The sequence below is a fragment of the Oncorhynchus tshawytscha genome, linkage group LG12 (assembly GCF_018296145.1).
Source record: "Oncorhynchus tshawytscha isolate Ot180627B linkage group LG12, Otsh_v2.0, whole genome shotgun sequence".
NCBI lineage: Eukaryota > Metazoa > Chordata > Actinopteri > Salmoniformes > Salmonidae > Oncorhynchus > Oncorhynchus tshawytscha.
Window position 1 is genome coordinate 69,927,162 of NC_056440.1, and position 27,219 is coordinate 69,954,380.

General features: G+C 46.0%; 1 protein-coding gene across 4 annotated transcripts in view; it reads left to right on the top strand.

The window, feature by feature from the left end:
* LOC112249333 (adenylate cyclase type 2) overlaps window positions 1-27,219 on the top strand; it is a 75,198-nt gene that overhangs the window by 46,271 nt on the left and 1,708 nt on the right. For 3 of the 4 annotated variants that reach the window (XM_042331005.1, XM_024419184.2, XM_042331006.1), the window contains 24 exons: window positions 2,342-2,539; window positions 3,796-3,963; window positions 4,089-4,238; window positions 5,641-5,801; window positions 8,792-8,903; window positions 9,448-9,575; window positions 10,237-10,395; window positions 10,629-10,761; window positions 10,860-11,048; window positions 11,291-11,331; window positions 12,098-12,157; window positions 15,623-15,700; window positions 15,998-16,067; window positions 17,783-17,880; window positions 18,048-18,132; window positions 19,152-19,289; window positions 19,520-19,624; window positions 19,896-20,080; window positions 20,380-20,494; window positions 20,589-20,747; window positions 25,072-25,218; window positions 25,331-25,438; window positions 25,632-25,746; window positions 26,949-27,073. In XM_042331005.1, coding sequence (XP_042186939.1) covers window positions 2,342-2,539; window positions 3,796-3,963; window positions 4,089-4,238; window positions 5,641-5,801; window positions 8,792-8,903; window positions 9,448-9,575; window positions 10,237-10,395; window positions 10,629-10,761; window positions 10,860-11,048; window positions 11,291-11,331; window positions 12,098-12,157; window positions 15,623-15,700; window positions 15,998-16,067; window positions 17,783-17,880; window positions 18,048-18,132; window positions 19,152-19,289; window positions 19,520-19,624; window positions 19,896-20,080; window positions 20,380-20,494; window positions 20,589-20,747; window positions 25,072-25,218; window positions 25,331-25,438; window positions 25,632-25,746; window positions 26,949-27,073 — 3,027 coding nt within the window. The remainder of the gene's footprint in view (window positions 1-2,341; window positions 2,540-3,795; window positions 3,964-4,088; window positions 4,239-5,640; window positions 5,802-8,791; window positions 8,904-9,447; window positions 9,576-10,236; window positions 10,396-10,628; window positions 10,762-10,859; window positions 11,049-11,290; window positions 11,332-12,097; window positions 12,158-15,622; window positions 15,701-15,997; window positions 16,068-17,782; window positions 17,881-18,047; window positions 18,133-19,151; window positions 19,290-19,519; window positions 19,625-19,895; window positions 20,081-20,379; window positions 20,495-20,588; window positions 20,748-25,071; window positions 25,219-25,330; window positions 25,439-25,631; window positions 25,747-26,948; window positions 27,074-27,219) is intronic. The other variant, XM_042331007.1, reaches the window with a different exon arrangement.

A 27,219-nucleotide genomic window follows, 5' to 3' on the forward strand; every position in this document is an offset into this window, starting at 1 on the left:
ATGAGAGTGTGTGTATATGCATTTTGGCCATTTTTTAAAAACTTTTCTTTGACCATCATTCTATCTCTCACACAGCAACTCCACTCCCACTTGTCTCTAATTCCAGATTCCAACCCTCAGCTTCCCTCAGCCCATCCCATCTATCTCTGCTGTCCACCCACTTTGTGTTTCTATGCAACACAAATCTTTCAACTATGCTGTGATGTTTAACGTACAATTTCAATCTATCTAATCGAATAGAATCCACAGATTGCGAGTTGAAGATAAATACTTTACTAAGAGTATTAGTATACAAGTAATTGACTGATCCAGTCTCTCCAGATCTCCTAACAGTACTATTTCTAGGGTCAATTTTAGATCAATGCTATGCATTTTAAGAGATTCCTGAACCTGAGACCAGAAACAGGCTACCTGAGGGCAATACCAAAATAAATGGTAAATGAACCCAAGCATACTTCCAAAGTTGTGGCAAAATGGCTTTAGGATAACAAAGTCAAGGTATTGGAGTGGCCATCACAAAGCCCTGACCTCAATCCCATAGAAAATTTGTGGGCAGAACTGAAAAAGCATGTGCGGGCAAGGAGGCCTACAAACCTGACTCAGTTACACCAGCTCTGTCAGGAGGAATGGGCCAAAATTCACCCAACTCATTGTGGGAAGCTTGTGGAAGGCATCCCGAAATGTCTGACCCAAGTTAAATAATTTAAAGGCAATGCTACCAAATACTAATTGAGAGTATGTAAACTTCTGACACACTGAGAATGTGATGAAAGAAATAAAAGCTGAAATAAATCATTCTCTCTACTATTACTCTGACATTTCACATTCTTAAAATAAAGTGGTGATCCTAACTGACCTAAGACAGGGAATTCTTACTAGGATTAAATGTCAGGAATTGTGAAAATCTGAGTTTAAATGTATTTGGCTAAGGTGCATGTAAACTTCCGACTTCAACTGTGTTCAACTTGTATAACTTCCCTCTCCACTGTGGATAGATAGACTACCTGTTAGAGACCATGAGCCCACCAGTGAGCGAGAGGAGGGCATTCCAACATATATTTCTAAGTGGTACTTCAACAGGATAGTTGGGCTCAGATTGAACAAAGGGCCTATTGAGAGCCCTGTTGTTTTAGTTGAATAAAGTCCTTTAGATTCTAACAAGGGTACAGGGAGTGTAAGAGAGTCAAAGAGAGCACGGAGAGGATGCTTTTACAGTGGTCCTCATTTTACATAAGTTAACTTAACCCACCAACAGACACTAGAGAGAGTGTATGTTCTTGTGGGTTTACTTTGGTCATTATTGTAGAATTACGTTTCGCACGGTTTGTTTCCTTCCCTAAAGAAGTGATCTGATTTAAGATCGACACTACAGAGCACGCTATCTTCACCATCTGATACCAAACAAAACCTGATGTGAATTTCAATGCCCAACAGATGTAAACATGCACTTATGGCAGGCTGAGACTGAGCAGATCCCACCTGGGTCATTGCTTTTCAGATGAGATTTCAAGAGGAGAGGATCAGAAGCAATCTGTTCTCTAATTGTATAGACTTTCACTACTTCCTTCCATCTGAAAATAAATGAGAAAAGGAAATGAACAAGTCTCCTATAGGTCGATTTAGTGGGTGTGGCTGTAGTTAAATGTACTAGTAAAGGCCTTCACTTCCGCTACCATGGAGACCAGCATGCTCAATATACAATGCCGAGATGGCCTTCTGCTCAGGGACCTTTACACAGTCATTCCCACTCAAACTCTTTCCCATTCTCTCTTTCTCTCGCTCTCTTGCTTTCTCACTAACTGGCATGCACGCAAGTTGACGCAAGTGTATATGCACACACACACACACACACACACACACACACACACACACACACCAGAAATCTATATCTGAGCCTTCCTCTTCCCTCTCAGTGTAATTCAATCAGGAAGATGCTGTGGCCTCTAGCAACAGGACATGACGCAGAGACAGATGTGCAATAAACCTGAATAAGCCACGATGCTGAATTAGATATGGGCCGCTCTCATGACTAGACCGTACATAGGCATAATAAAGGGACTTGAATGATGTTGAAGGGAAGTTGAGTGAATGTTGTTTAGACATATCATTGTACCTGGCCTATATAACACTTCAAACCTGTCCTCAGACAGAATGTATATTATAGCCTGTTTTTTAATCCTTGTCTTTTCATTAGAGGAATAGAGCATTGTGTGTCTGTATGGCTGTGTGTAGATGGATATGGCGTCCTTGTCTATGACTGTGTGTATATCTCAATGTAGAGTATAATGTAAATTCCATGATTGTGATTCAGTGTGCATTATGTTCTCCCTCTCTGTTTCAGAGTGTGGAGGAGCACTGTGCATTTGTCAGCGTGGTGAGCTGCAGCCTGTGTGTGTTCCTGGCTGTGTTTGTGCTGGTGTGTACAGAGACCCTGACCCAACGCTGGAGGAGACTGCTGGGTCTGGTGGTCTGGGCCACTCACCTCACCATGGGATTCACCTTCATCTTCAGCGGACCCCTCATCCTGCCCTGGGACCAGGTATACACTCTCGCTCTAAATAAAGGTTGCACGACAACCTATTGGCTTTCAAAATAAATGGAGATTGGGTCCCCCTGGCACCGACAGACAGGCACACAGACACTAATCATGGAATGGAATGCAGTCTTTAGGTTATCACCAAGCCATGGAAAATCTACTGTCAGTGTTAACACAGACACATGAGAGTTCAAAGAGCCCTATTCTGTTGCCTCTAAGAAAAACAGTGTGCATGTACTAATATAGGAATACATTGTATTATAAAAGTCATGTGATTAACATAATGTTGTATTTCTATGACACCCACTTCCTTTGTCCTCTTCCACTTCTACAAAACCAGACAGTTTATTAGGTACACCCATCTAGTACCGGTCGGACCCCCATTTACTGAATTCTTCAGGCATGGATTCTACAAGGTGTAGCGTTGAAGCGTTGTGCAATTGGTATCTAGGATTCTAACTTGTGCCAAGGAAACATTAGCCATACCATTACACCACCTCCACCAGCCTGTATCGTTGAGACCAGGCAGGATGGGGCCATGGACTCATGCTGCTTACGCCAAATCCTTACTTTGGTCATTGTTGCAAAATTACGATTCACACAGTTTCTGTTTCCTTCCCTGAAGAAGTTATCTGATTTAAGATCTACCCCACAGAGCACGCAATCTTCTCCATGTGATAACAAACAAAACCTGATGTGAATTGAAATTCACATCAGTTGGCAGTGGTGTAATGGTATAGGGAATATTTTTCTGGCACACGTTAGATTCCTTGATACCAATTGAGCAACGTTTGAACGCCACACATTGTAGAATCCATGCCCTGATGAATTCAGGCTGTTCTGGAGGCAAAGGGGCACCGACGATCATACCATGCTCAGTTGTTAGGTCACCTAATTTGTCCATTCTAACGTTCAATCGAACAGTAACTGAATGCCTTGATGTCTGTCTGCCTTCTTTATATAGCAAGCCATGGCTACGTGACTCACTTTCTGTAGGAGCGAACCATTTTTGTGAACATGAACTACCTAATAAACTGGCCACTGAGTGTACCTACATTATTTTCACAAATGAACAGAAGCATCAAAAAGTTATATTTGTCTAGTTATAGCATATCTTGCCAGTACACTGATGTGACAGTTGTCCAGTAAAATCACTTGTTCTTTGGGTGTAGTGCTGCCAATCCAAGACTCATTCCCCACACTGTGTTTCGTGTCATATCAGTCTGACCTATCTCTCTCTCTCTCCTTTTCTCCTGTAGGTTCCCTTCTTCCTGTTCATCATCTTCACAGTGTACACCATGCTGCCTTTCCAGATGTGTTATGCTGTGGTACTCAGTGTGATCTCCTCACTCTCTCACATCATGGTCCTCACTCTACGCCTCACTGTCTTCAACACCCAAGATCCCAGCCCCTTTCTGGCCAATCAGGTGTGTTATTAGTTATGCTGTTAGTAACAATTATACATGATCTCCTGGTGAGGATTCTCTGAAAACAGACAATAAAATGCTTATGCTGTGCAGCTAGGATGTAATGTATGTCCCTCTGTCCCCAGCTGCTGTCCAATGCGGTGGTGTTTCTGTGTGGCAGTGTGGTGGGGGCCTTCCATAAGGTCCTGATGGAGAGAGCACTAAGACAGACCTTCCAGGATACACTCAGATGTCTGGGCATCCGCATGAAGCTGGAGATAGAAAAGAGACAACAGGTGAGAACATCTTATCAGACACTCTGCTATATTCTTGATTTAGTTATTCAACCTTTAAGGAAAGACCCTTCAGATTAGAAACCTATTTGGCGAGGGCAATCTCCCAGTGTATCAGAAATCCTGGTCTGGTTGAATAAGATGCTTTTGGTGTCTCTTTCTGAACAGAGGCTGACCTGACTGAATACAGGAAGTATGAAAGACTAATACAAGTTAATAGTGTTAGGCAAAAACATAATAGCACTGGTTAATTTTTTACTTCATTTAAGACCAGCAGCCTTGTTGTTTTCTAGGTTGTATTTTTCATTACGATGTTCAAATCCCCCTCATATTAAATTTCATTGTGATGATTTTTCAAGTAGATGTCTGTGTGTGCTCCGTTAGTAAAAAACGGGTGTCTGTTTCAAATGGCTTTTTAACCATCATTTTTTTCATTTGTAATAATAGTTGCTTAGGAAATGACACCACACTCCGTGAGAGAGAGGAGGCCGCTGGCTGCTCTGTTGCCTAGCAGGACAGAATGGAATGATATAATCGTTAACATTTGAACCGGCTCTGTTCTACTCTGTTGTATTGAGCCCGAAAAAAGGAGCAGTGCCACAGGGGTTAGCCAAAGAGCACAGGCACCATAAATAAAGAGAAGAGGGAAGGGAGGGTTTGAAATGGGTCCCAACGCTGAGCACTATGCCATTGTTCTCTAGACCCAGTCAGATAGAATCTGCCAGATCAATTACAGCACAGAGCTGAGCTGACTGAACCAAATCAAGGCCACTTTGTGCAGAATGACTTTCCATGCTTTACGGTTTACTGGAAAACCTGCTCCAGTCATTTGAACCAGCAGGTGGTAATCTATCTGGGAGAGTATGTAGGCCTAACCAGCTGCCCCGTGACACTGGTCTTGGGTCAGTTTTACATTGCTTCCACTAATGGTTAAGGTTAGGATTTGATCCTAGTTCTGTACCTAGGGGCAACTCCCCCCCATGGATGCAGCCAAACCAGAGAGGAAAGATAGTAGTCCAGTGCCTCAGTATTGCATCATACGGGTGAACAGGAATTATGATGGGGTCAATGGGGATTGAAGAATGATTTCCTGAGACATCTCCTTATTAACTTCTTAGATTCTCATCTCACCTGACTCTATTCCATTCCAGAGGCTCTCAAAGCAATGTTCTATCTGTCTGTTGACTGGCTGTACAACCAGACTGGCAGCACAATGATTATAAAGCTTTTAACAGTAATCTAAGTGAATGAGGCCCTTGTTAGTGGAGCTACCAGATCAGCAAGACACTCTGACAGCTGGTTGATACTCAGATTGGGTTTCTCCCAGATTGGATGGGTTCATGACCCTTTGTCTATCAGACAGTGTGTGTGGTGTGTCGATGCTAACGTGTGTGTGCGTGCGTAGGAGAACCTGCTGCAGTCTGTGCTGCCGGTCTACATCTCCATGAAGATGAAGCTGGCCATCATGGAGCGTCTGCAAGACTGCAAGGACAAAGAAGAGCAGCAACGACTCGTCAAAGACAACAACTTCCACAGTCTCTACGTCAAGAGACACGAGAACGTCAGGTACAGTACAACAATAGCCTGTCAAGGACTAAGAATATGACTGAGAAACATACAGCATGTTGAAATAACCTGTTATATTCTAAGAAAATTACTAAGAAACACAGTAGAATCCTATCCTTTGCCTGTCACTCATTGCCTGTCAAACTAAGCACGGTTTTCAGTCTACCAAATAACACACATTGAAAATATTTCCCCAACCGAAATGTTCTCTTGAATGAAACTCCACTTTTGGCTTTAGCCTTTGATTTTCTCTTTCCCTGCCTTTACATTTTGGCTCTTTTTCTGCTTTTCAGCTTTAACACAAGTGTAAACACTCTTATGTTATACTAGGGAACGGCCCAGTACATCACCGGGGCCAAGCTTTCTTCCATCCAGGACCTCTATACTAGGCGGTGTCAGAGGAAGGCCCTAAAAACTGTCAGACTCCAGCCACCCTAGTCATAGACTGTTTTATCTCCTACCGCACGGAAAGTGGTACTGGAGCACCAAGTCTAGGTCCAAGAGGCTTCCAAATGGCTTCTACCCCCAAGCCATAAGACTCCTGAACAGCTAATCTAATGGCTACCCAGACTATTTGCAATGCCCTCCCCCCTTCCATGCTGCTGCTACTCTCTGTTATTATCTATGCATAGTCACTTTAATAACTCTACCTACATGTACATATTACCTCAATTACCTCGACACCGGTGCCCCCGCACATTGACTCTGTATATAGTCTCGCTATTGTTATTTACTGCTGCTCTTTAATTATTTGTTATTCTTATCTCATACTTTTTTTGTTGTATTTTCTTAAAACTGCATTGTTGGTTAAGGGCTTGTAAGTACGCATTCCACTGTAAGGTCTACTACACTTGTTGTATTTGGCACATGTCGCAGATTCTGGTTTTGAAATTTGTTTCCATAGCTAGGGAAGAGCAGAATCAGTTGCTTTGTGAGAAGGTGTTAAAGTTCACAGTCAGCCATTGTTGTGTAAATGCCAGCTGAAAAGTACCAGTGGCCTGGCTTTGGCCCCAAGTAAGAGCAGGTCCTCCGGATCCATGGCCCAGTGAGACCCGGGTGCCGGCCCGCAAAGATGGAAACAAAAGTCTGAGCCTTGGGTAAAACACTGGGTTAAATCATATGTTGCGTGTGTGCTTTGAATAGTTAGTATAGTTTGTGATCTCTAATTGTATTAATTTAATTTCTCCTGATATCCTCTGGCCCCGAGGACTGGAGTTGCCCATCCCTGCTCTGGGAGGTCTTTTTACACTCACAATGCCCAGTCAGTTCTCATGGAATTTAGCATGACAGTGTTAGCTGAGCATTGACCCAGATGAGGCCTTTTGTTTTATGGGCATTCATTTAGAAAGTGCTGACAGACATTGGCTTTGTAGCCTATCCAGTGAACCTTGGCAGATGGCTCAATAGATTCCCTAAGTTTTAGACTCTGCTTACAGACTATACTGTACCTTCTACCTTCCTGGAGAGAGAGGGAGTCCATTTGTTGCCCAAATTAAGGTCAACACAGCAACACTCTTCAATCTTCTCAGTAGCCTAACAAACTAACATTTGTAACTACCTGGTTGATTTGTTGATAAGTTTAGGCTTGTAATACATATGATTTCATAGAAAAGGAAGGACATTAAAACTGTCTGATCTGAGAAGGCCTTGTGAAGATCAGACTGTATCATGTGCTGCTGTGGCTCGGCTAGTGATGAATCCTCATTTAAGCCCTTTGATGTTACTGTGAATTATAGCCCAACCACCTCCCCATTTGATCCTTGTAATGACACAAGACATGCTTGTCATTAGACATGTTCTTTCCAAGGAAACACCTGGATGTTGTCAGTCAGAGTTACTGGGCAGCCATGGTTCTCTGGTCTGCCTAGTGAGCAATAGGCTAACGTTAGTTACTTTAATGAGGACTGACCTTGGCAGCAGTTAGCTCTCTGAGCCCTGGTAATGAGCCAGTGATTAGGCTGTGGCGGCTGAATGTGTGGTGGCCTGGGTCAGGTGCTCTGTGTGGAGGATAGGGTTAACAACAAGCTTATAGCACTTCCAATCAGTGTACAGTGCAGTGCTTCCCCTATGATTTTTTTTTTCAGCAGCTGTGGCAAAGTTAGCATTGTGGGGGTGGGGGGGGAGTGTTAGTGGGGGTGGCCAATGACAAACGTTTTAGTGGTTGTCCTCTAGGCTACAGACAATTTATTTCATGTTTTAATTTTATGTTTTTGATTTCATGCAATTCTATACATTTTGTCATGGACGGAGAGAACATTTTACAGTTTTAAAGATAGTTTCCTGCAATTTGATGAACACTTTTTTGTTTACTACAAGATTCCATATGTGTTATTTCATAGTTTTGATGTCTTCACTATGATTCTACAATGTAGAAAATAGTAAAAAATTAAGAAACCCTGGAATGAGTAGGTGTGTACAAACTTTTGACTGGTACTATATATATATATATATATATATATATATATTTCTTTTTTTTTTTAATCATATATTTTGGAGTGGAGGCAACGATGCCGCTACATGAATATGGGGAAAACACTGCTGTAGTTTGTCTTAGAGCCAAACCCCTTAGCACGATCTCCCTTCAACTCAGTCTTCACCTCCTCTCTAGCCCCATAGGATTACTGTTCACCCGGGATAGGACCTCTAGCTGTAATCAGTTATCCCCACTCCATTTCAACACCCCAGGAGTCAACCGTTATCTGACAATGACACCCTTGTTTAGTGATACAACAACATCAGAGGGATTAATCAGTGTAGCGGCCAGCCCGGCCGTATCCATGCAGACAACGGGTTTCATTATGACACTGATGTCTTGACCCCATATGTCCTGGGTCGGTCGTGATCAGTAAGCATGAAATGCAAGAAAATGCTTGGAAACTATGTGCAACAGGGAGGGACCATCTAAACTTGTCCAATAATGAATGCTTCTTGTTTTATTTTGGAAACCGTGTGTCTTAATGAACACACCCTTGTTTTTTCTCTTTTTACAGTATTCTGTATGCTGACATTGTGGGCTTCACCCGATTGGCCAGCGACTGCTCTCCGAAGGAGCTGGTCATCATGCTCAATGAGCTGTTTGGGAAGTTTGACCAGATTGCAAAGGTGAGTTAATAATTTGTAAGATTTGCACCTTTAGTTAAATTAACATGGACTTTTCAGCTTTTATTTAATATTTAGCTACATTTTTATGTTTATTACGATAAGACGGCAGTGTGTTAATGCATAATCCACTTGTTATGTGGCATTAATCAGTACTTGCTTCATCATAATAATTCAAGTAATAATATTTGTATTTTATAGAGTGCGTTTCATGACAGATCATCTCAGATACTTAAAAACAAGTACATGTAGTTCTTGGGCTGGACACGTATGGATGTGATTCGTGTTTGGTTCTTCAGGAGAACTTCTGATACCTTGTTTGTGTTTATGCTAAATCCAGTTGACATGTCTGCTTCTTTATTTATTTATTTAACCTTTATTTAACCAGGAAGGGCTCATTGAGATTTAAAATCTCTTTTTCAAGAGCGTCCTGGCCAAGATAGGCAACACCAAGTCATTACAAAAATGACAGACAAACAACATGAAAAACTACAAGTAATCTACTTCTTAGATGGTCTATGTGGTATTTTTCTGTTTCATTCTTCAGGAGAACGAGTGCATGAGAATCAAGATTTTGGGAGACTGCTACTACTGTGTGTCTGGCCTGCCTGTCTCCCTGCCCATGCATGCCAAGAACTGTGTGAAGATGGGTCTGGACATGTGTGAGGCCATCAAGTGAGTTCAGAGGAGCCCCAAGGGCGTCTGGGGGGAAAACAATTACTTAAACATGTGATCCTTCTGGTTAGTTCCAGGACTTTAGCAACATGTATTCTCATTAGATTGTGAGATAAATAGTGTATAGTAAATTAAATGTGTTAGTTAGGGAGGGTAGTGTTATTGTATAATGCAAGGGGGACCTTCTGGCCTATGTAGTAGGTGTTGATATGAGTTGTGTGGTACGAGGTAATAACATTGCTATATACAGGAAGTACCAGTACTGAGGCGATGTGCAGGGGTACGAGGTAATAACATTGCTATATACAGGAAGTACCAGTACTGAGGCTATGTGCATGGGTACGAGGTAATAACATGGCTATATACAGGAAGTACCAACACTGAGGCGATGTGCAGGGGTACGAGGTAATCGAGGTAGTTATGTACTATACATATAGGGAGGGGTAAAGTGACTAGGCAACAGGATAAATAATAGACTGTAGCAGCAGCGTATGTGGTCAGTATGTGTGGCGTCAGTATGCATGTGTGCGCATGGTATGACAAGAAGGAAAGTTGATTTGTTCAGCTGGCTCTGATGTCAAAGCAATAAGAAGGAATCCCAGGGAAACCTAAATGAACACACAAATACACACATCTGACAGATTCTGATCCCGCCCCTCAGACAGGTGCGCGAGGCCACAGGTGTGGACATCAACATGAGAGTGGGCGTTCACTCCGGCAACGTGCTCTGCGGTGTGATTGGCCTCCGCAAGTGGCAGTTTGACGTTTGGTCACATGACGTCACCCTGGCCAATTATATGGAGTCTGGAGGCTTACCTGGGTATGTTAGTAGTTGAGTTAACCATGTATGGTAAATCTTTAATCCTAATGGTGTCATTTTTTATTTTATTTTACCTTTTATTTAACTAGGCAAGTCAGTTAAGAACAAATTCTTATTTTCAATGACGGCCTAGGGACAGTGGGTTAACTGCATTAATTATTAAGTTACTAGTAGTAACCTAGTCCTAGTAAGTCCATTTTACTAATAGTAACCCCCATCTTTGTCTTGATCAGGCGTGTCCACATCACTGAGGCCACCCTGAAGCACCTGAACAAGGCCTATGAGGTGGAGGAGGGGAATGGTGGGCTAAGAGATGCCTACCTGAAGGAACTCAACATACAGACATACCTTGTCATCGATCCTCGGGTGAGCTACCTCATTTAAAGTATTACCTCCAGAATCCCTTACAAGGGCCTTATCTGTATATGTGAGACTGTACTCCTCGTTAACGTGTGTGTCATCAGTCTAAGGACCAGGCTCTGAACAGCCGCAGCATGCCCAAGCCGCGTGTGAATGACGGACTGAAGATGCGGGCGTCAGTGAGAATGACCCGTTACCTGGAGTCCTGGGGCGCCGTCAAACCCTTCGCCCACCTACAGAGCAGAGAGGGGTACACCACAGACACCATGGTCAATGGAAAATCACGCTGCAAGGTGAGTGACAGCTGGGGGGCCACTGCATTATAACTGATGAAAAGATTACCAGACATACTTCCTCTAACAGAAATAGTCCACTTTACACATCAAGCATAACAGGTTGAAATGTATTGCTACAAGCATAAGTATTTCCTGTGGATGACTGTTGCGACTGTTGATGACATATTTACATGCTGCTTTACTTCTTGCTGTTTTACGCACGATGTGTCTAACAACAGTTGTTTTAAAAATGTTTCTAGGACATCCCTCTGCGCACAGCTCACTCGAAGATCACTGAGAGGTAAGGAAGGCCAAGTCTGAGAACGCAGAGAGGATGAGTTCATTTGTTTATATGTTAATTAACAAGAGCCCTGAACTGACGTCAGACTCTCCTTACTGGATTGATACTCCTGCTATGCATCAGTCTGTTGATACAGTGGGTGTTTATGGTTGTGGATGTGTATTTGGGAAGCCAGTTCTTTTTTTGAATGACCAAATGCAAACATATCAGTGACTGTACAGTTAATGTTAAGCAATTTGTAAGTCCACTTAATGTTACACGTATTGTATATAAAAACACAAACACATTTACTTTTTATAAGGTCATCAAGTTTGGTCGCAAAGGGCTTAGAAGTTGTCTCTTTTTCCTCCTTACTGACAAAAGCTGAACCACATGTGAGTGCAGTAGACAGGACAGTGAAATAAGAAAATTGCCCCGAAAGACCTTTTGTCCCTGCTGTAGTTCTAGTGGACACCGATACTGTGAATGGACACTTAAGAGGTTAAGAGGAACCGGCTGTGTTGCTTCCGATGTGTCCGGTGGCCCTTCCTATGTTCTTTCATTTGGTCAGGAACAGTCCCTCTTCATGTCATGTTTAATAAAAACAAAATAGTTTCTTTATTCAGTTACAATACAAGCTTTATTAATATTTGATCCTTTCTACGGAGACAGACATTTGTTGCTTTAGCACACACGAATCCTCACATACAACACACAACAGTCCCATACAGCGACAACGATGTCACCATGTTGAATGTGTCTATCTCTCACTGTTGGTCCCTGACAGCTTTGATGAGTCTGTAGAGGAGCCCTTCTCCTCGCCCGCCCCTCCGCTCAGCACCTATAAGTGAGTGGAGCCAGCATGGCTCACAACACAACTGCTCCCTTCTGAGTGGAGGAGGAGAATCTTGATGTTTCACAGCACCATTAACCTCCAACCCTTCTTTCTGGGTTAACACTCCTCCCTACCCCCCCATCCTGCCTAGAGCTGCCTCCCTCTTCTGTATAACAGGGCATCACAGGGATTCCCACGCCTTTACAAAGCAAGCAGGGCATAGTAACCACTCCCTAGTGTTTAAAGTGTGTCTTTTTGTTTTCCTACTGTAGTTATGTGCTGTTATAAACACCCTGTGTGTGTCTCTGTCTGTCTGTGTTTCCTTCCTGGTGAGGCATGGGTACTGCTGGGAGACTACTGTTCAGTCACCAGAGTTAAACTAACACACACAACATTCTGCACATACCCACACTATTGAATGAATGACACACACACCCCTTCTCTCTGTTTCCACTAATGCTGAGAATGGCCTAAACCAGTTGCCTTCCTGCACAGCACACTGGGACTGAATAACCTGCATGACCTTGGCTGGTTTACCAGCATCCATCTGTCTGTCTGCGTGTGTCAGTCGGTCTGTCTGCGTGTCGGTCTGTCTGCGTGTCGGTCTGTCTGCGTGTCGGTCTGTCTGCGTGTCGGTCTGTCTGCGTGTCGGTCTGTCTGTGTGTCGGTCTGTCTGTCTGCGTGTCGGTCGGTCTGCGTGTCTGTCGGTCTCTCTGCATGTCGGTCTGCATGTCAGTCTGCGTGTCGGTCTGTCTGCGTGTCGGTCGGTCTGCGTGTCAGTCGGTCTGCGTTTCTGTCTGCGTGTCGGTCGATCTGTCTGTTTGTCTGCGTGTCGTTCGGTCTGTTTGTCTGCATGTCGGTCTGTCTGTCTACGGGTCGGTCGGTCAGTCGGCCGGTCTGTCTGCGTGTCGGCGGCTGGTCTGTCTGCGTGCCGGTCGGTCGGCTGGTCTGTCTGTGTGTCGGTCGGTCTGCGTGTCTGTCTGTTGGTCAATCTGTATGCGTGTCGGTTTGTCTGCAAGTTGGTCAGTCCGTCTGCGTGTCTGTCCATCCATCGGTCTGTCTCGTGTCGGTCTGTCTGCGTGTCGGTCTGTCTGCGTGTCGGTCTGTCTGTCTACGGGTCGGTCGGTCAGTCGGCTGGTCTGTCTGCGTGTCGGCGGCTGGTCTGTCTGCGTGCCGGTCGGTCGGCTGGTCTGTCTGTGTGTCGGTCGGTCTGCGTGTCTGTCTGTTGGTCAATCTGTATGCGTGTCGGTTTGTCTGCAAGTTGGTCAGTCCGTCTGCGTATCCATCGGTCTGTCTGCGTGTTGGTGTCTGCGTGTCGGTCTGTCTGCGTGTCGGTCTGTCTGCGTGTCGGTCTGTCTGCGTGTCGGTCTGTCTGCGTGTCGGTCTGTTGGTCGGTCTGTCTGCGTGTCGGTCTGTCTGCGTGTCTGTCGGTCGTGTCTGTCTGTCGGTCTCGTGTCTGTCGGTCGGTCTGCGTGTCTGTCGGTCTGTCTGCGTGTCGTCTGTCTCTCTGCATGTCGGTCTCTCTGCATGTCGGTCTGTCTGCATGTCGGTCTGCGTGTCAGTCTGTCTGTCTGCGTGTCGGTCGGTCTGCGTGCTGGTCAGTTGGTCTGCGTGCTGGTCTGCATGTCGGTCTGCGTGTTGGTCGGTCTGCATGTCAGTCCGTCTGTATGTCTGTCTGCGTGTCGTCCGGTCTGTCTGTCTGCGTGTCGGTCGGTCTGCGTGCTGGTCAGTTGGTCTGCGTGCTGGTCTGCATGTCGGTCTGCGTGTTGTCGGTCTGCGTGTTGGTCGGTCTGCATGTCAGTCCGTCTGTATGTCTGTCTGCGTGTCGTTCGGTCGGTCTGTCTGCGTGCCGGTCGGTTGGTCTGTCTGTGTGTCGGTCGGTCGGTCTGCGTGTCCGTCTGTCGGTCAGTGTGTATGCGTGCCGGTTCGTCTGCAAGTTGGTCAGTCCGTCTGCGTGTCTGTCTGCGTGTCGGTCGGTCTGTCTGCGGGTCAGTCGGTCTGTCTGTTTGTCTGTGTGTCGGTTGGTCTGTTTGCGTGTCGGCGATCCATCTGCATGTTGGTCAGTCCATCTGCGTGTCTGTCTGCGGGTCGGTCGGTTGGTCGGTCTGTCGGCCTGTCGGCGGGTCTGTCTGTCTGTCGGTCGGTCTGTCTGTCTGTCTGCGTGTCAGTCTGCATGTCAGTCTGTCTGTCTGCGGGTCAGTCTGTCTGTCTGCGGGTCAGTCGGTCTGTCTGCGTGTCGGTCGGCCAGTTGGTCTGTCTGCGTGTCTGTCTGCATGTCGGTCGGTCTGTCGGTCGGTCGGTTGGTCTGCGGGTCGGTCGGTTAGTCTGCGTGTCGGTCGGCCAGTCTGCGTGTCGGTCGGCCAGTCTGCGTGTCGGTCTGTCTGTCTGCGTGTTGGTCGGTCGATCTGCGTGGCGGTCGTTCGTTCTGCATGTCGGTCTGTCTATCTGCGTGTCGGTGTGTCGGTCGATCTGTCTGCGCGTCGGTCGGTCTGCGCGTCGGTCGGTCTGCATGTCGGTCAATCTGTCTGTCTGCCTGCCTGTCTGTGTCTTGTCAGTCGGTCTCTGTCTGTCTGTGTCAGTCGGTCTCTGTGTCAGACGGTCTCTGTGTCAGACGGTCTCTGTGTCAGTCGGTCTCTGTGTCAGTCTTTGTGTCTGTGTCGGTCTCTCTGTCGGTGTCTCTGTCTGTCTGTGTGTCTTGTCTGTGGTTTCTGTGTCAGTCGGTCTGTCTGTCGGCCTCTGTCTGTGGGTCTCTGTCTGTCTGTCTGTGTTAGTCGGTCTTTCTGTCTGTCTCTGTCGGTCTGTCTGTCTTTCTGTCTGTCTGTCTGTCTGTCTGTCTGTCTGTCTCTGTCTGTCTGCCTGTGACTGTCGGTCTATGTGTCTGTCTGTCTGTGTCTGTCGGTGTCTGTCGGTCTCTGTGTCTGTCTGCCTGTGTCTGTCGGTCTGTCTGTCTGTGTGTCGGTTGGTCGATCTGCGTGGCGGTCGGTCGTTCTGCATGTCGATCTGTCTATCTGTGTGTCGGTCGGTCTGCGCGTCGATCTGTCTGCGCGTCGGTCGTCTGCGCGTCGGTCGGTCTGCGCGTCGGTCGGTCTGCATGTCGGTCAATCTGTCTGTCTGCGTGTTGTTCTGTCTGCCTGCCTGTCTGTGTCTTGTCAGTCGGTCTCTGTGTCAGTCGGTCTCTGTGTCAGTCGGTCTCTGTGTCAGTCTTTGTCTCTCTGTCGGTGTCTGTCGGTGTCTCTGTCTGTCTGTGTGTCTTGTCTGTGGTTTCTGTGTCAGTCGGTCTGTCTGTCGGTCTCTGTCTGTCGGTCTCTGTCTGGTCTGTCTGTCTGTGTTAGTCGTCTGTCTGTCTGTCTTTCTGTCTGTCTCTGTCTGTCTGTCTGCCTGTGTCTGTCGGTCTCTGTGTCTGTCTGTCTGTGTCTGTCGGTCTCTGTCTGTGTGTCTGCTAGTCTACCTCTTCCTTATTGTCTGAGGGTTTTACAGGAACAAGTCCCAGAAGAGCAAGTTTGATGAGGAGCTGCACAATGAGATGACCACCACCATCGATGAGCTCAGCAGCAAGTGAGTCTCTATAGTCACTAAATAGTCAAAAGACATTCTGAGATTAGTCACTAGGTAGGACTTAAGCCTAATCTCAGAATTAAGGGTCTAATGTTATCTAATCCTTCTAGCCACCAACATATCCCTTGAGAAAAGTATTATTTAGCCAATTGTGAATAATATTGACAAAGACGAGTCAAAGCTATCTGAAAATGTATTTTACATATTGAGTTGTAAAAATAGAGAGCTCGCTCTCACATACACCCACTCAATCTTTCACACTCTCTTCATCACGCTTTCTCCCCGTGTGACCTCCAGGCAGTGGGTGAAGTCTGAGGGGATTAGCAGTCTGGCTGTGTGGTTCCCTAAGAAAGAGCTGGAGAAACAGGTGAGTCTGTCTCAGAGCTGTCTAGACACTGTTGAGAGGAGCATACATCTGTACAATGGCAATGTCAAGAGCCTTTATGTAAGATACAGTATAAAGAAAAACATTTGTACCTGAAATTTTAAATCCTAACCCTTACAACATGTTAAATTTTATATCAGAATCTATTTATATCTCTGATTAGCCTACACAGACCACACGTGTTCTTAGTGCTTTCGGAAAGTATTCAGACCCCTTTCCTTTTTCCACATTTTGTTACGTTACAGCCTTATTCTAAAATGTATACTTTTTTTCCCCTCATCAATCTACACATAATACTACATAATGACAAAGCGAAAACAGGTTTTTAGAAATTCTAGCACATTTATTACAACATTTTTACGTAAGTATTCAGACCCTTTTCTATGAGACTTAAAATTGAGCTCACGTGCATTCTGTTTCCATTGATCATCTTTGAGATGTTTCTACAAATGATTGTAATCCACCTGTGGTAAATTCAATTGATCCCACAGTTGACAGTGCATGTTAGAGCAAAAACCAAGCTATGAGTTGAAGGAATTGTCCGTAGAGCACCGAGACAGGATTGTGTCGAGGCACAGATCTGGGGAAGGGTACCAAAACAATTCTGCAACATTGAAGGTTCCCAAGAACACAGTGGCCTCCATCATTCTTAAATGGAAGAAATTTGTAACCACCAAGACTCTTCCTAGAGCTGGCCAAACTGACCAATCGGGGGAGAAGGGTCTTGGGAGGTGACCAAGAACCCGGTGGTCCCTCTGCCAGAGCTCTAGAGTTCCTCTGTGGTAATGGGAGATCCTTCCAGAAGGACAACCATCTCTGCAGCACTCCACCAATCAGGCCTTTAGGGTAGAGTGGCCAGACAGAAGCCACTCGTCAATAAAAGGCACATTACAGCCTGCTTGGATGACACATGACAGCCCGTCACATCTGGAGGAAACTGGGCACCATCCCTACGGTGAAGAATGGTGGTGGCAACATCATGCTGTAGGGATGTTTTTTAGTGGCAGGGACTGGGAGACTAGTCAGGATTGAGGGAAAGATGAACGGAGCAAAGTACAGAGAGATCCTTGCTGAACCTGCTCTAGAGCGCTCAGGACCTCAGACTGGGGGCGAAGGTTCACCTTCCAACAGAACAACGACCCTAAGCACACAGCCAAGACAATATAGGAGTGGCTTCGGGACAAGTCTCTGAATGTCCTTGAGTGGCCCAGCCAGAGCACGGACTTGAACCCGATCGAACATCTCTGGAGAGACCTGAAAATAGGTGTGCAGAGATGCTCCCCATCCAACTTGACAGTGCTTGAGAGGATCTGCAAAGAAGAATGGGAGGAACTCCCCAAATACAGTTGTGCCAAGCTTGTAGCGTCATACCCAAGAAGACTCAAGGCTGTAATCGCTGCCAAAGGTGCTTCAACAAAGTACTGAGTAAAAGGTCTGAATACTTCTGTTTTATTTTATTTTTAATAAAATTACAAACATTTCTAAAAACCTGTTTTTGCTTCGTCATTATGGGGTATTGTGTGTAGATTGATAAAGAAATATATTTTCTAATCAATTTTAGAATAAAGCTGTAACGTAACAAAATGTGGGAAAAGTCAAGGGGTCTGAATACTTTCCGAATGCACTATACATACTGTAAAAACGGTGTTCTTAGTATTTGTGAGAGGTTCAAACATGACTTCTTCTTTTCTCCCCAGTACCGAGCCATTGATCTGCCCATGTTCAAGCACTACATCGGCTGTGCCACCTTCATCTTCTTCTGCATCTTTGTGGTTCAGATGTTTGTGACAAAAGAGTGAGTGATTTTCCCTTGTGGCTATAAGAAACATATTTCTCAACTGCTATTGCCAGGTACGGTAGTAATAATAGCTTTCCTCTTAAAACATGGAACAATAATGGCATGACAACCAATATTTGAACTTTTGGTATTCAGTGTTGGATCTTTCCCTTCCCGTCCCTCAGTTCCAAAATGTTGGGAATGTCATTTGGAGTGCTGGCCTGTGTCCTCCTGTTGACCTTGGGCATCTGTTTCGCAGGTCACCTGCAGGTCAGTGGGAGTTTTAGGCTTAGGTCACAACAAGCCCTATTTCTGGACAGGGCAAGGCTTAGTTGACTGTGTGTGGGGGTGGGGTACATGTGTGTGTGTGTGTGTACTGTGTGTATTTCTTACTGTGACAGTGGAAACATGCTTTCTGCCTAGGTTTTATAAGCTATTCCATCTATCCCTGTTTTTTTTCCCAATCTATCCCCGGGAAGCTGTACATTACTGTTATTGGCCATTAACAGCTGGTGCATACCATCCCAATGCCATGGTGCAGACAGATGGGCAGTGTAGTTATTACATTCACTATTCAGAGATACACCGAGTGTACAAAACATTAGGAACACCTTCCTTCTACCATACCCCATTCAAAGGAACTTCAATCTTTTGTCTTGCCCATTCACCCTCGGAATGACATACATACACAATCCATGTCTCTTTAACCATGTCTCTTTAACCAGGTCTCCTCCCCTTCATTTACACTAATTTAAAGTGGATTTAACAGGAGGGACAACAATAAGGGATCATAGTTTTCACTTGGTCAGTCTATTTAATGGAAAAAGCAGGTGTTCCTAATGTTTTGTACACTCAGTGTATTATCCTGTCTTTTTGAAAATAGACTGAACATTCAGTGCTGCTGTGTTAGTAAGTCACACATTGTCTCAACATGGAAGATGTCATCAATGTCACATGCTCGTGTATCTTAATGCTCGCTTATCCCCCACCCCCCACTTATACACACTCACCTGTCCCCGTCTCCCCCTCCGATCCACTCCTCCTCTCCCATGCATTTCACCCCCACTTATACACACTCACCTGTCCCCGTCTCCCCCTCCTATCCACTCCTCCTCTCCCATGCATTTCACCCCCATATACACACTCATCCCTTCCCCTCTCCCCCTCCTATCCACTCCTCCTCTCCCATGCATTTCACCCCCCATATACACACTCATCCCTTCCCCTCTCCCCCTCCTATCCACTCCTCCTCTCCCATGGCTGGATGACTCGCTCCTCCCACCCCTCAGCGCTTGTTTCCGGAGAAGTTGTCGTCCTGCCAGTGGCTGCCTGCTGTGTCCGAGGCAGTGGTCAAGAGACCATGTGTGCGCCTCCCTCTGGTTACTATCACCACTGCGGTCATCATCATCCTAGCAGTCTTCAACCTGGTAAGTTAACGCAACAACTCACTATCTCACTGATTTAACATAGAACAGAATGCCATCACGTGTACATGCAATTACATAAACTTGTCATAGCAACAAGAGCATTAGCTTGTTATTGTAAGAAGAACATCAAGTCATCAACAGACATGCCAATAACACATGCTTCACAGCCTTTTTGTTTTCAGTCAGACCCACTTAGCGGTTAACTATCAGTCAAATCTGGTTCCCTCTAGTGCTTCATCCAGACGAAGTCACTGTGTGAAATCAATGGTAACCCTGATCTGATTCCATCTGACAACTCCAGTGAGCAACATCCAGACAGCCTGTTCTACCTGCCAGTGAGTGATGCCTACAATATCCCTCACTAACCGGTCTTCTGTAGCTCAGTTGATAGAGCACGGCACGCTTGCAACACACAGTTATGAAATGATGCTTTCAATTTCAGTGTTTTTATTGTTGTTTGCAAATATATACTCAGCCATTTCACATAAAAATAATAAATTACAAATAATAAACATTGATATTAAGAACTGGCACTTTCCATTGATGGTTTTCATTGTCTCTTCACTCCATTATCTCTCGCTGTCTCTCTCCCCATCTTTCTCTCAGTACTCTGTGTTCAGCTGTATCCTGGCTCTCATAGCTTGTGGAGTGTTCCTGGGGGTGAGCTTTGAACTCAAAGTGGTTTTTCTCATCCTGGCCTCCACAGCCTACTACATCATCATCCTCAGCGCCAAGGCTGGTCTCTTCAGCTGCTATGGACAAATGCTTTACAACCAACTCAATGAAAACAGGTACTATATCATGTGTTGTGTACCAGGCCTGGGGTAGATTCAGTTTTCAATTCAGGAAGATTTTCAGGAAGAAATAAATCATGTATATATAATTAAGTCATTTCTGAAAATTGCTCATTTGTTTTCTATGAAGGTTGTTATAATTCATTAATTGAATTTCAATCCACTTACTAAATTGACTACTGAATTGACCCCAACCCTGTTCTGTACTGTGCATAAAACACCTGGTATTGTATCCAGCCTGGTTTATACTGAGCTTTACTTTATATTACCTCTAACCCCTGAGCTCTGTATTCCAGAACTGAGGACTCTGGGACCATCCTAAGAGCATTGGGGCTGGTCAAACACCCTGAGGTGATGAGCTGTATATATATCACCTTGTTCCTGGTCACCATGCTCATCATCTCACAACAGGTCAGGACATGTTCCTTTCTCTTCTTTGTTGGCCCTCTCTTCACCTACCCCTTTCCTTTTATTACTAAATGACCACATCACTTCTGTCCTGTAGAATGAGTCATACTTCCGCCAGGACTTCCTTCTGAAGAACAAGAACCGTACGGAGCAGGATGAGATCGAGACCAGGGAGAACCTGAACCGCCTGCTCCTGGAGAACGTGCTGCCGGCCCATGTGGCTGCGCTGTTTGTTGGGGAGAATAAAAAGAACGAGGTGGGATTCCTCACAAACACTTTACTTACTGAGAAGTACAAGGTAGGAGTCCAGGACGGATGACTGGTAGTCGACTGAGTCCAACTCATCCTCCCTTCCTCCTCCTATCTGCACTGGGGTCCCATCTCCACTGGCCTGCACTCACTAAAGCTTAGTGGGAAACACTTAGTCGTGGAATTGTTTGGATTTACCCGTAAATGGTTTATTATGATTTTCCAGTAGTGTGGTTAAGGGATGGAACCCCCAGGGTAAGGACGGTCCCACTTCTATGGATCATTGTACCGTATATCAGTACCTGTCTCACCCCACCTACCAACTCACAGCTCCATGAATCAGCCCCTTCATCGGAATTGTGATTTGTGATGTCATCTTTGTGTTAGCATGGTAGAGACAGAGCCACTGCATTCTAACAGCAACATCCTCAACTCCTACTGCCCCTACTCACAGTCACTCTCAAATAGTCCACATCAACGTCTTCAACTCCTACTGCCCCTACCCTCAGCCACTCTCAAATAGTCCACATCAACGTCTTCAACTCCTACTGCCCCTACCCTCAGCCACTCTCAAATAGTCCACATCAACGTCCTCAACTCCTGCTGCCCCTACCCTCAGCCACTCTCAAATAGTCCACATCAACGTCCTCAACTCCTACTGCCCCTACCCTCAGCCACTCTCAAATAGTCCACATCAACGTCCTCAACTCCTGCTGCCCCTACCCTCAGCCACTCTCAAATAGTCCACATCAACGTCCTCAACTCCTGCTGCCCCTACCCTCAGCCACTCTCAAATAGTCCACATCAACGTCCTCAACTCCTACTGCCCCTACCCTCAGCCACTCTCAAATAGTCCACATCAACTCAACTCCTACTGCCCCTACCCTCAGCCACTCTCAAATAGTCCACATCAACGTCCTCAACTCCTGCTGCCCCTACCCTCAGCCACTCTCAAATAGCATCAACGTCTCAACTCCTACTGCCCCTACCCTCAGCCACTCTCAAATAGTCCACATCAACGTCCTCAACTCCTGCTGCCCCTACCCTCAGCCACTCTCAAATAGTCCACATCAACGTCCTCAACTCCTGCTGCCCCTACCCTCAGCCACTCTCAAATAGTCCACATCAACGTCCTCAACTCCTACTGCCCCTACCCTCAGCCACTCTCAAATAGTCCACATCAACGTCTCAACTCCTACTGCCCCTACCCTCAGCCACTCTCAAATAGTCCACATCAACGTCCTCAACTCCTGCTGCCCCTACATCAACGTCCTCAGCCACTCTCAAATAGTCCACATCAACGTCCTCAACTCCTACTGCCCCTACTCCAGTCACTCTCAAATAGTCCACCACGTCTTCAAATACTGCCCCTACCCTCAGCCACTCTCAAATAGTCCACATCAACGTCCTCAACTCCTGCTGCCCCTACCCTCAGCCACTCTCAAATAGTCCACATCAACGTCCTCAACTCCTGCTGCCCCTACCCTCAGCCACTCTCAAATAGTCCACATCAACGTCCTCAACTCCTGCTGCCCCTACCCTCAGCCACTCTCAAATAGTCCACATCAACGTCCTCAACTCCTGCTGCCCCTACCCTCAGCCACTCTCAAATAGTCCACATCAACGTCCTCAACTCCTGCTGCCCCTACCCTCAGCCACTCTCAAATAGTCCACATCAACGTCCTCAACTCCTGCTGCCCCTACCCTCAGCCACTCTCAAATAGTCCACATCAACGTCCTCAACTCCTGCTGCCCCTACCCTCAGCCACTCTCAGTCCACATCAACGTCCTCAACTCCTGCTGCCCCTACCCTCAGCCACTCTCAAATAGTCCACATCAACGTCCTCAACTCCTGCTGCCCCCTACCCTCAGCCACTCTCAAATAGTCCACATCAACGTCCTCAACTCCTGCTGCCCCTACCCTCAGCCACTCTCAAATAGTCCACATCAACGTCCTCAACTCCTGCTGCCCCTACCCTCAGCCACCTCAGTCCACATCAACGTACCCTCAAATGCTGCCCCTACCCTCAGCCACTCTCAAATAGTCCACATCAACGTCCTCAACTCCTGCTGCCCCTACCCTCAGCCACTCTCAAATAGTCCACATCAACGTCCTCAACTCCTGCTGCCCCTACCCTCAGCCACTCTCAAATAGTCCACATCAACGTCCTCAACTCCTGCTGCCCCTACCCTCAGCCACTCTCAAATAGTCCACATCAACGTCCTCAACTCCTGCTGCCCCTACTCTCAGCCACTCTCAAATAGTCCACATCAACGTCCTCAACTCCTGCTGCCCCTACCCTCAGCCACTCTCAAATAGTCCACATCAACGTCCTCAACTCCTGCTGCCCCTACCCTCAGCCACTCTCAAATAGTCCACATCAACGTCCTCAACTCCTGCTGCCCCTACCCTCAGCCACTCTCAAATAGTCCACATCAACGTCCTCAACTCCTGCTGCCCCTACCCTCAGCCACTCTCAAATAGTCCACATCAACGTCCTCAACTCCTGCTGCCCCTACCCCAGCCACATCAAATAGTCCACATCAACGTCCTCAACTCCTGCTGCCCCTACCCTCAGCCACTCTCAAATAGTCCACATCAACGTCCTCAACTCCTGCTGCCCCTACCCTCAGCCACTCTCAAATAGTCCACATCAACGTCCTCAACTCCTGCTGCCCCTACCCTCAGCCACTCTCAAATAGTCCACATCAACGTCCTCAACTCCTGCTGCCCCTACCCTCAGCCACTCTCAAATAGTCCACATCAACGTCCTCAACTCCTGCTGCCCCTACCCTCAGCCACTCTCAAATAGTCCACATCAACGTCCTCAACTCCTGCTGCCCCTACCCTCAGCCACTCTCATAGTCCACATCAACGTCCTCAACTCCTGCTGCCCCTACCCTCAGCCACTCTCAAATAGTCCACATCAACGTCCTCAACTCCTGCTGCCCCTACCCTCAGCCACTCTCAAATAGTCCACATCAACGTCCTCAACTCCTGCTGCCCCCTACCTCAGCCACTCTCAAATAGTCCACATCAACGTCCTCAACTCCTGCTGCCCCTACCCTCAGCCACTCTCATAGTCCACATCAACGTCCTCAACTCCTGCTGCCCCTACCCTCAGCCACTCTCAAATAGTCCACATCAACGTCCTCAACTCCTGCTGCCCCTACCCTCAGCCACTCTCAAATAGTCCACATCAACGTCCTCAACTCCTGCTGCCCCTACCCTCAGCCACTCTCAAATAGTCCACATGATACAGACATAAACACACTAGACAAACCACTGATAAGCAGAGTCACTTAATCAAAACGGTGTAATTTTAGTTCAAGAAATGTACAATGTTTATTCTAAACAAGCTGGACAATACTTTGTAATATCTTTTTGTCTTACTTCATAAGATATGACAAACTTTCAGAAATTCAGGACTTGGCTTACTTTTACCGCTGAAGGCCATGGACATCTCCTCCTCTATGATGTCTCCCTCACTCCGGCCCTCCACAGCCCAGTCACAGGGTTATGTGTTACCTCTAAATCACCATGGACATCTCCTCCTCTATGATGTCTCCCTCACTTCGACTCTCCACAGCCCAGTCACAGGGTTATTTGTTCCCTCTAAATTACCATGGACACTCTGACACATTTTGACTAAGGTCTTAAAGTCAGTGACGGAGAAATAATTCAGCCTTTGTATAAATCTGGTTGAACTATTTACTCTTGACATCTTTTTCTGGAAGCACAAACACAACATAACAGCTATTTGTGTTTGACATGTAGGTTACCGCCTGAGAAGTACTGTACTGAAGCTGCTTCCACTGTTAAAGATGAGTGTTCATCAGCTTAGCTAGAACACTGCATATACCTGACTAGTAATCCCAATGGATGGCACAGTGTCAAATCAAAAACAAAAAGCATGAGGGGGGAAATAACGAGTTAATATGCTTTTAAGTTTTCCTAAGATTTGACATCTAGGAGCAGAAGCATGGGACTTCGATGGCCTCCCTCTCTACCAGAGAATGGGTTTTAGAGGCCCTGTTTAACATTGGCTCCTCTTGTACAGCATAATCACTGGCTATTTCCTTGCCAGACGTCAACACAGTGAAAACCGTTAGGAACGTCTGGCACTGGAGGAACTGTTGTGGTGTCTGTCTCAGCATTCTGAATTAGCTTTCTCTTAAAGATGTGGCTCTGTGCTCTAATGTCTCCTAATATTTCTTGTGTGAACCTGACACTTCCCTGTATCTCTGTTGTGAAGTGTATGTCTATGTTCTTCTGCTTAGCGTTACTACATGGCAGTGCCTCTTAAGTTGTACACCTCCTTCCTCCTCAGGACCTGTACTACAAGTCATATGACTGTGTGTGTGTGATGTTCGCCTCGGTACCGGACTTCAAAGAGTTCTACACGGAGTGTGACATCAACAAGGAAGGCCTGGAGTGTCTGAGGCTCCTCAACGAGATCATAGCAGATTTTGATGAGGTCAGAGAACCGCTAGCAACCATCAATTAACTAAAATGACACGTGTCCCAGTAATAGAAATAAGTAAACGGCTAACCCTGGCTCACATATCCACTTGTTTACCCACACACAGCTGCTGTCCAAGCCCAAGTTCAGTGGAGTTGAGAAGATCAAGACCATCGGAAGCACTTATATGGCAGCCGCAGGGCTGAGTGGCACCCCAGGACAGGAGAATAACCAGGTAGCTACTAACCATTTGACCCAGGTCACATGGAAGGGGAGGGGTTACACAGCATGCAACTGTGCATACCTTTGATTTTCTATACTATAGAACTTTACCATAAAACTTGGTTAACGTTGCAGTATAGATAAAGTTATGTATGTCAGTAGTAGTGTCCTGTGTGTGGACTTCATGATGTACTGTGTTGTTTCAGGACCGAGATAGGCAGCAGGCACAGATAGGGAACATGGTAGAGTTTGCCATTGCCCTCATTGGCAAGCTGGATGGCATCAACAGACACTCCTTCAACAGTTTTAGGCTGCGTGTGGGTGAGTCAAGCTTGGGCACTGGCCTGGGCATATATGAACTATATTCATTAACTAGTACCATATACATTAACTACCCATTACGTCTGCAATGTGTCTGGTTCTATCCATCTTTATTAGGGTTTCATTGGTTGTTATTCTAGTGCTAAGAGTTTTTCCTGAACACCTGCACCTGACCTGGTCAGGAGAAATTGCGAGCTCTAGTTATAGAACAAAACACTCCTGGCCCTGTGATACCCTGTCTATCTAACCACGTTGGAGGACATTCTTTCCAACTGTCCACAATAGCTAACATTGACTCTACATAATACCGCTGGTCTCCCTGTGTACTGTTGAGACATAGTTCTCAGACAGCTTATTCTGAGCAGATCCCCCAGGCTTTAGGAAAACATTGATAATACTCGAGAGATAAAAGCACACATTAGGGTTTTGATACATAAACACAAAAAGCTGGCATGAAATACAATTTTAAAATATCAAAGGACTGGTGAGTCAAAGGATTTATTTCACATCTGTGTCCCAAGAAAAATCTAAATAACAAATGAAGTCCACATAATTCTCCCTGGAAGATATTTTTTTATTAAAAGGCTGAGATTCCAACATGAACAAATGGTCTGGCTGAACAACTGGCAGCAGTGGCAGGTAGCATAGTGGTTGAGAGCGTTGGGCCAGAAACCAAAAGGTCGCTGGTTCGACTTCCCTAGCTGACTAAGGGAAACATCTGTCGATGTGCCCTTGCGGTACCCCAATTGCTCCTGTAAGTCGCTCTGGATAAAAGCTTCTGCTAAATGACTAAAATGAAAATGTAAAATGGTTTTGACTCCCTGTGGTTGACTCAGCCAGACAAGCTGATGGTACCTGTTAGAATATATTTATTTCCAATTGTTTTCTGTGCCATCAGTTATAGCGCTGGGCCAGTATCCGAAGGTTTGCTGGATCGAATCCCTGAGCTGACAAGGTAGAAATCTGCCCCTGAGCAAGGCAGTTAGCCCACTGTTATCCGGGCGCCCAAGACGTGGATGTAGATTAAGGCATCCCCCCCGCACCTCTCTGATTGAGGGTTTGGGTTAAATGCGGAGGACACATTTCAGTTGAAGGCATTCAGTTGTACAACTGACTAGGTATCCCCCTTTCTCTACAGTATTTGACTGGTTTATTCCCAGCAGGTATCTTGTTATGTGTCACTGTCTGCCTGCCTTTCACAGGCATTAACCATGGGCCTGTCATTGCTGGGGTGATTGGAGCCAGAAAACCTCAGTATGACATCTGGGGCAACACCGTCAATGTGGCCAGTAGGATGGAGAGCACTGGAGAGTTGGGCAAGATTCAGGTTCAGTACAACAACCTAGTCTTGTCAGTCATACAGTATTGTCCTTGCTAGTCTGGCTGGAGAGATTAACTATAACCACACAAAAACCATGGCTGCATGCATTCAGCATAGTAATGTGTCTTGTTCCTTGCTACGTGTCTGTTTCT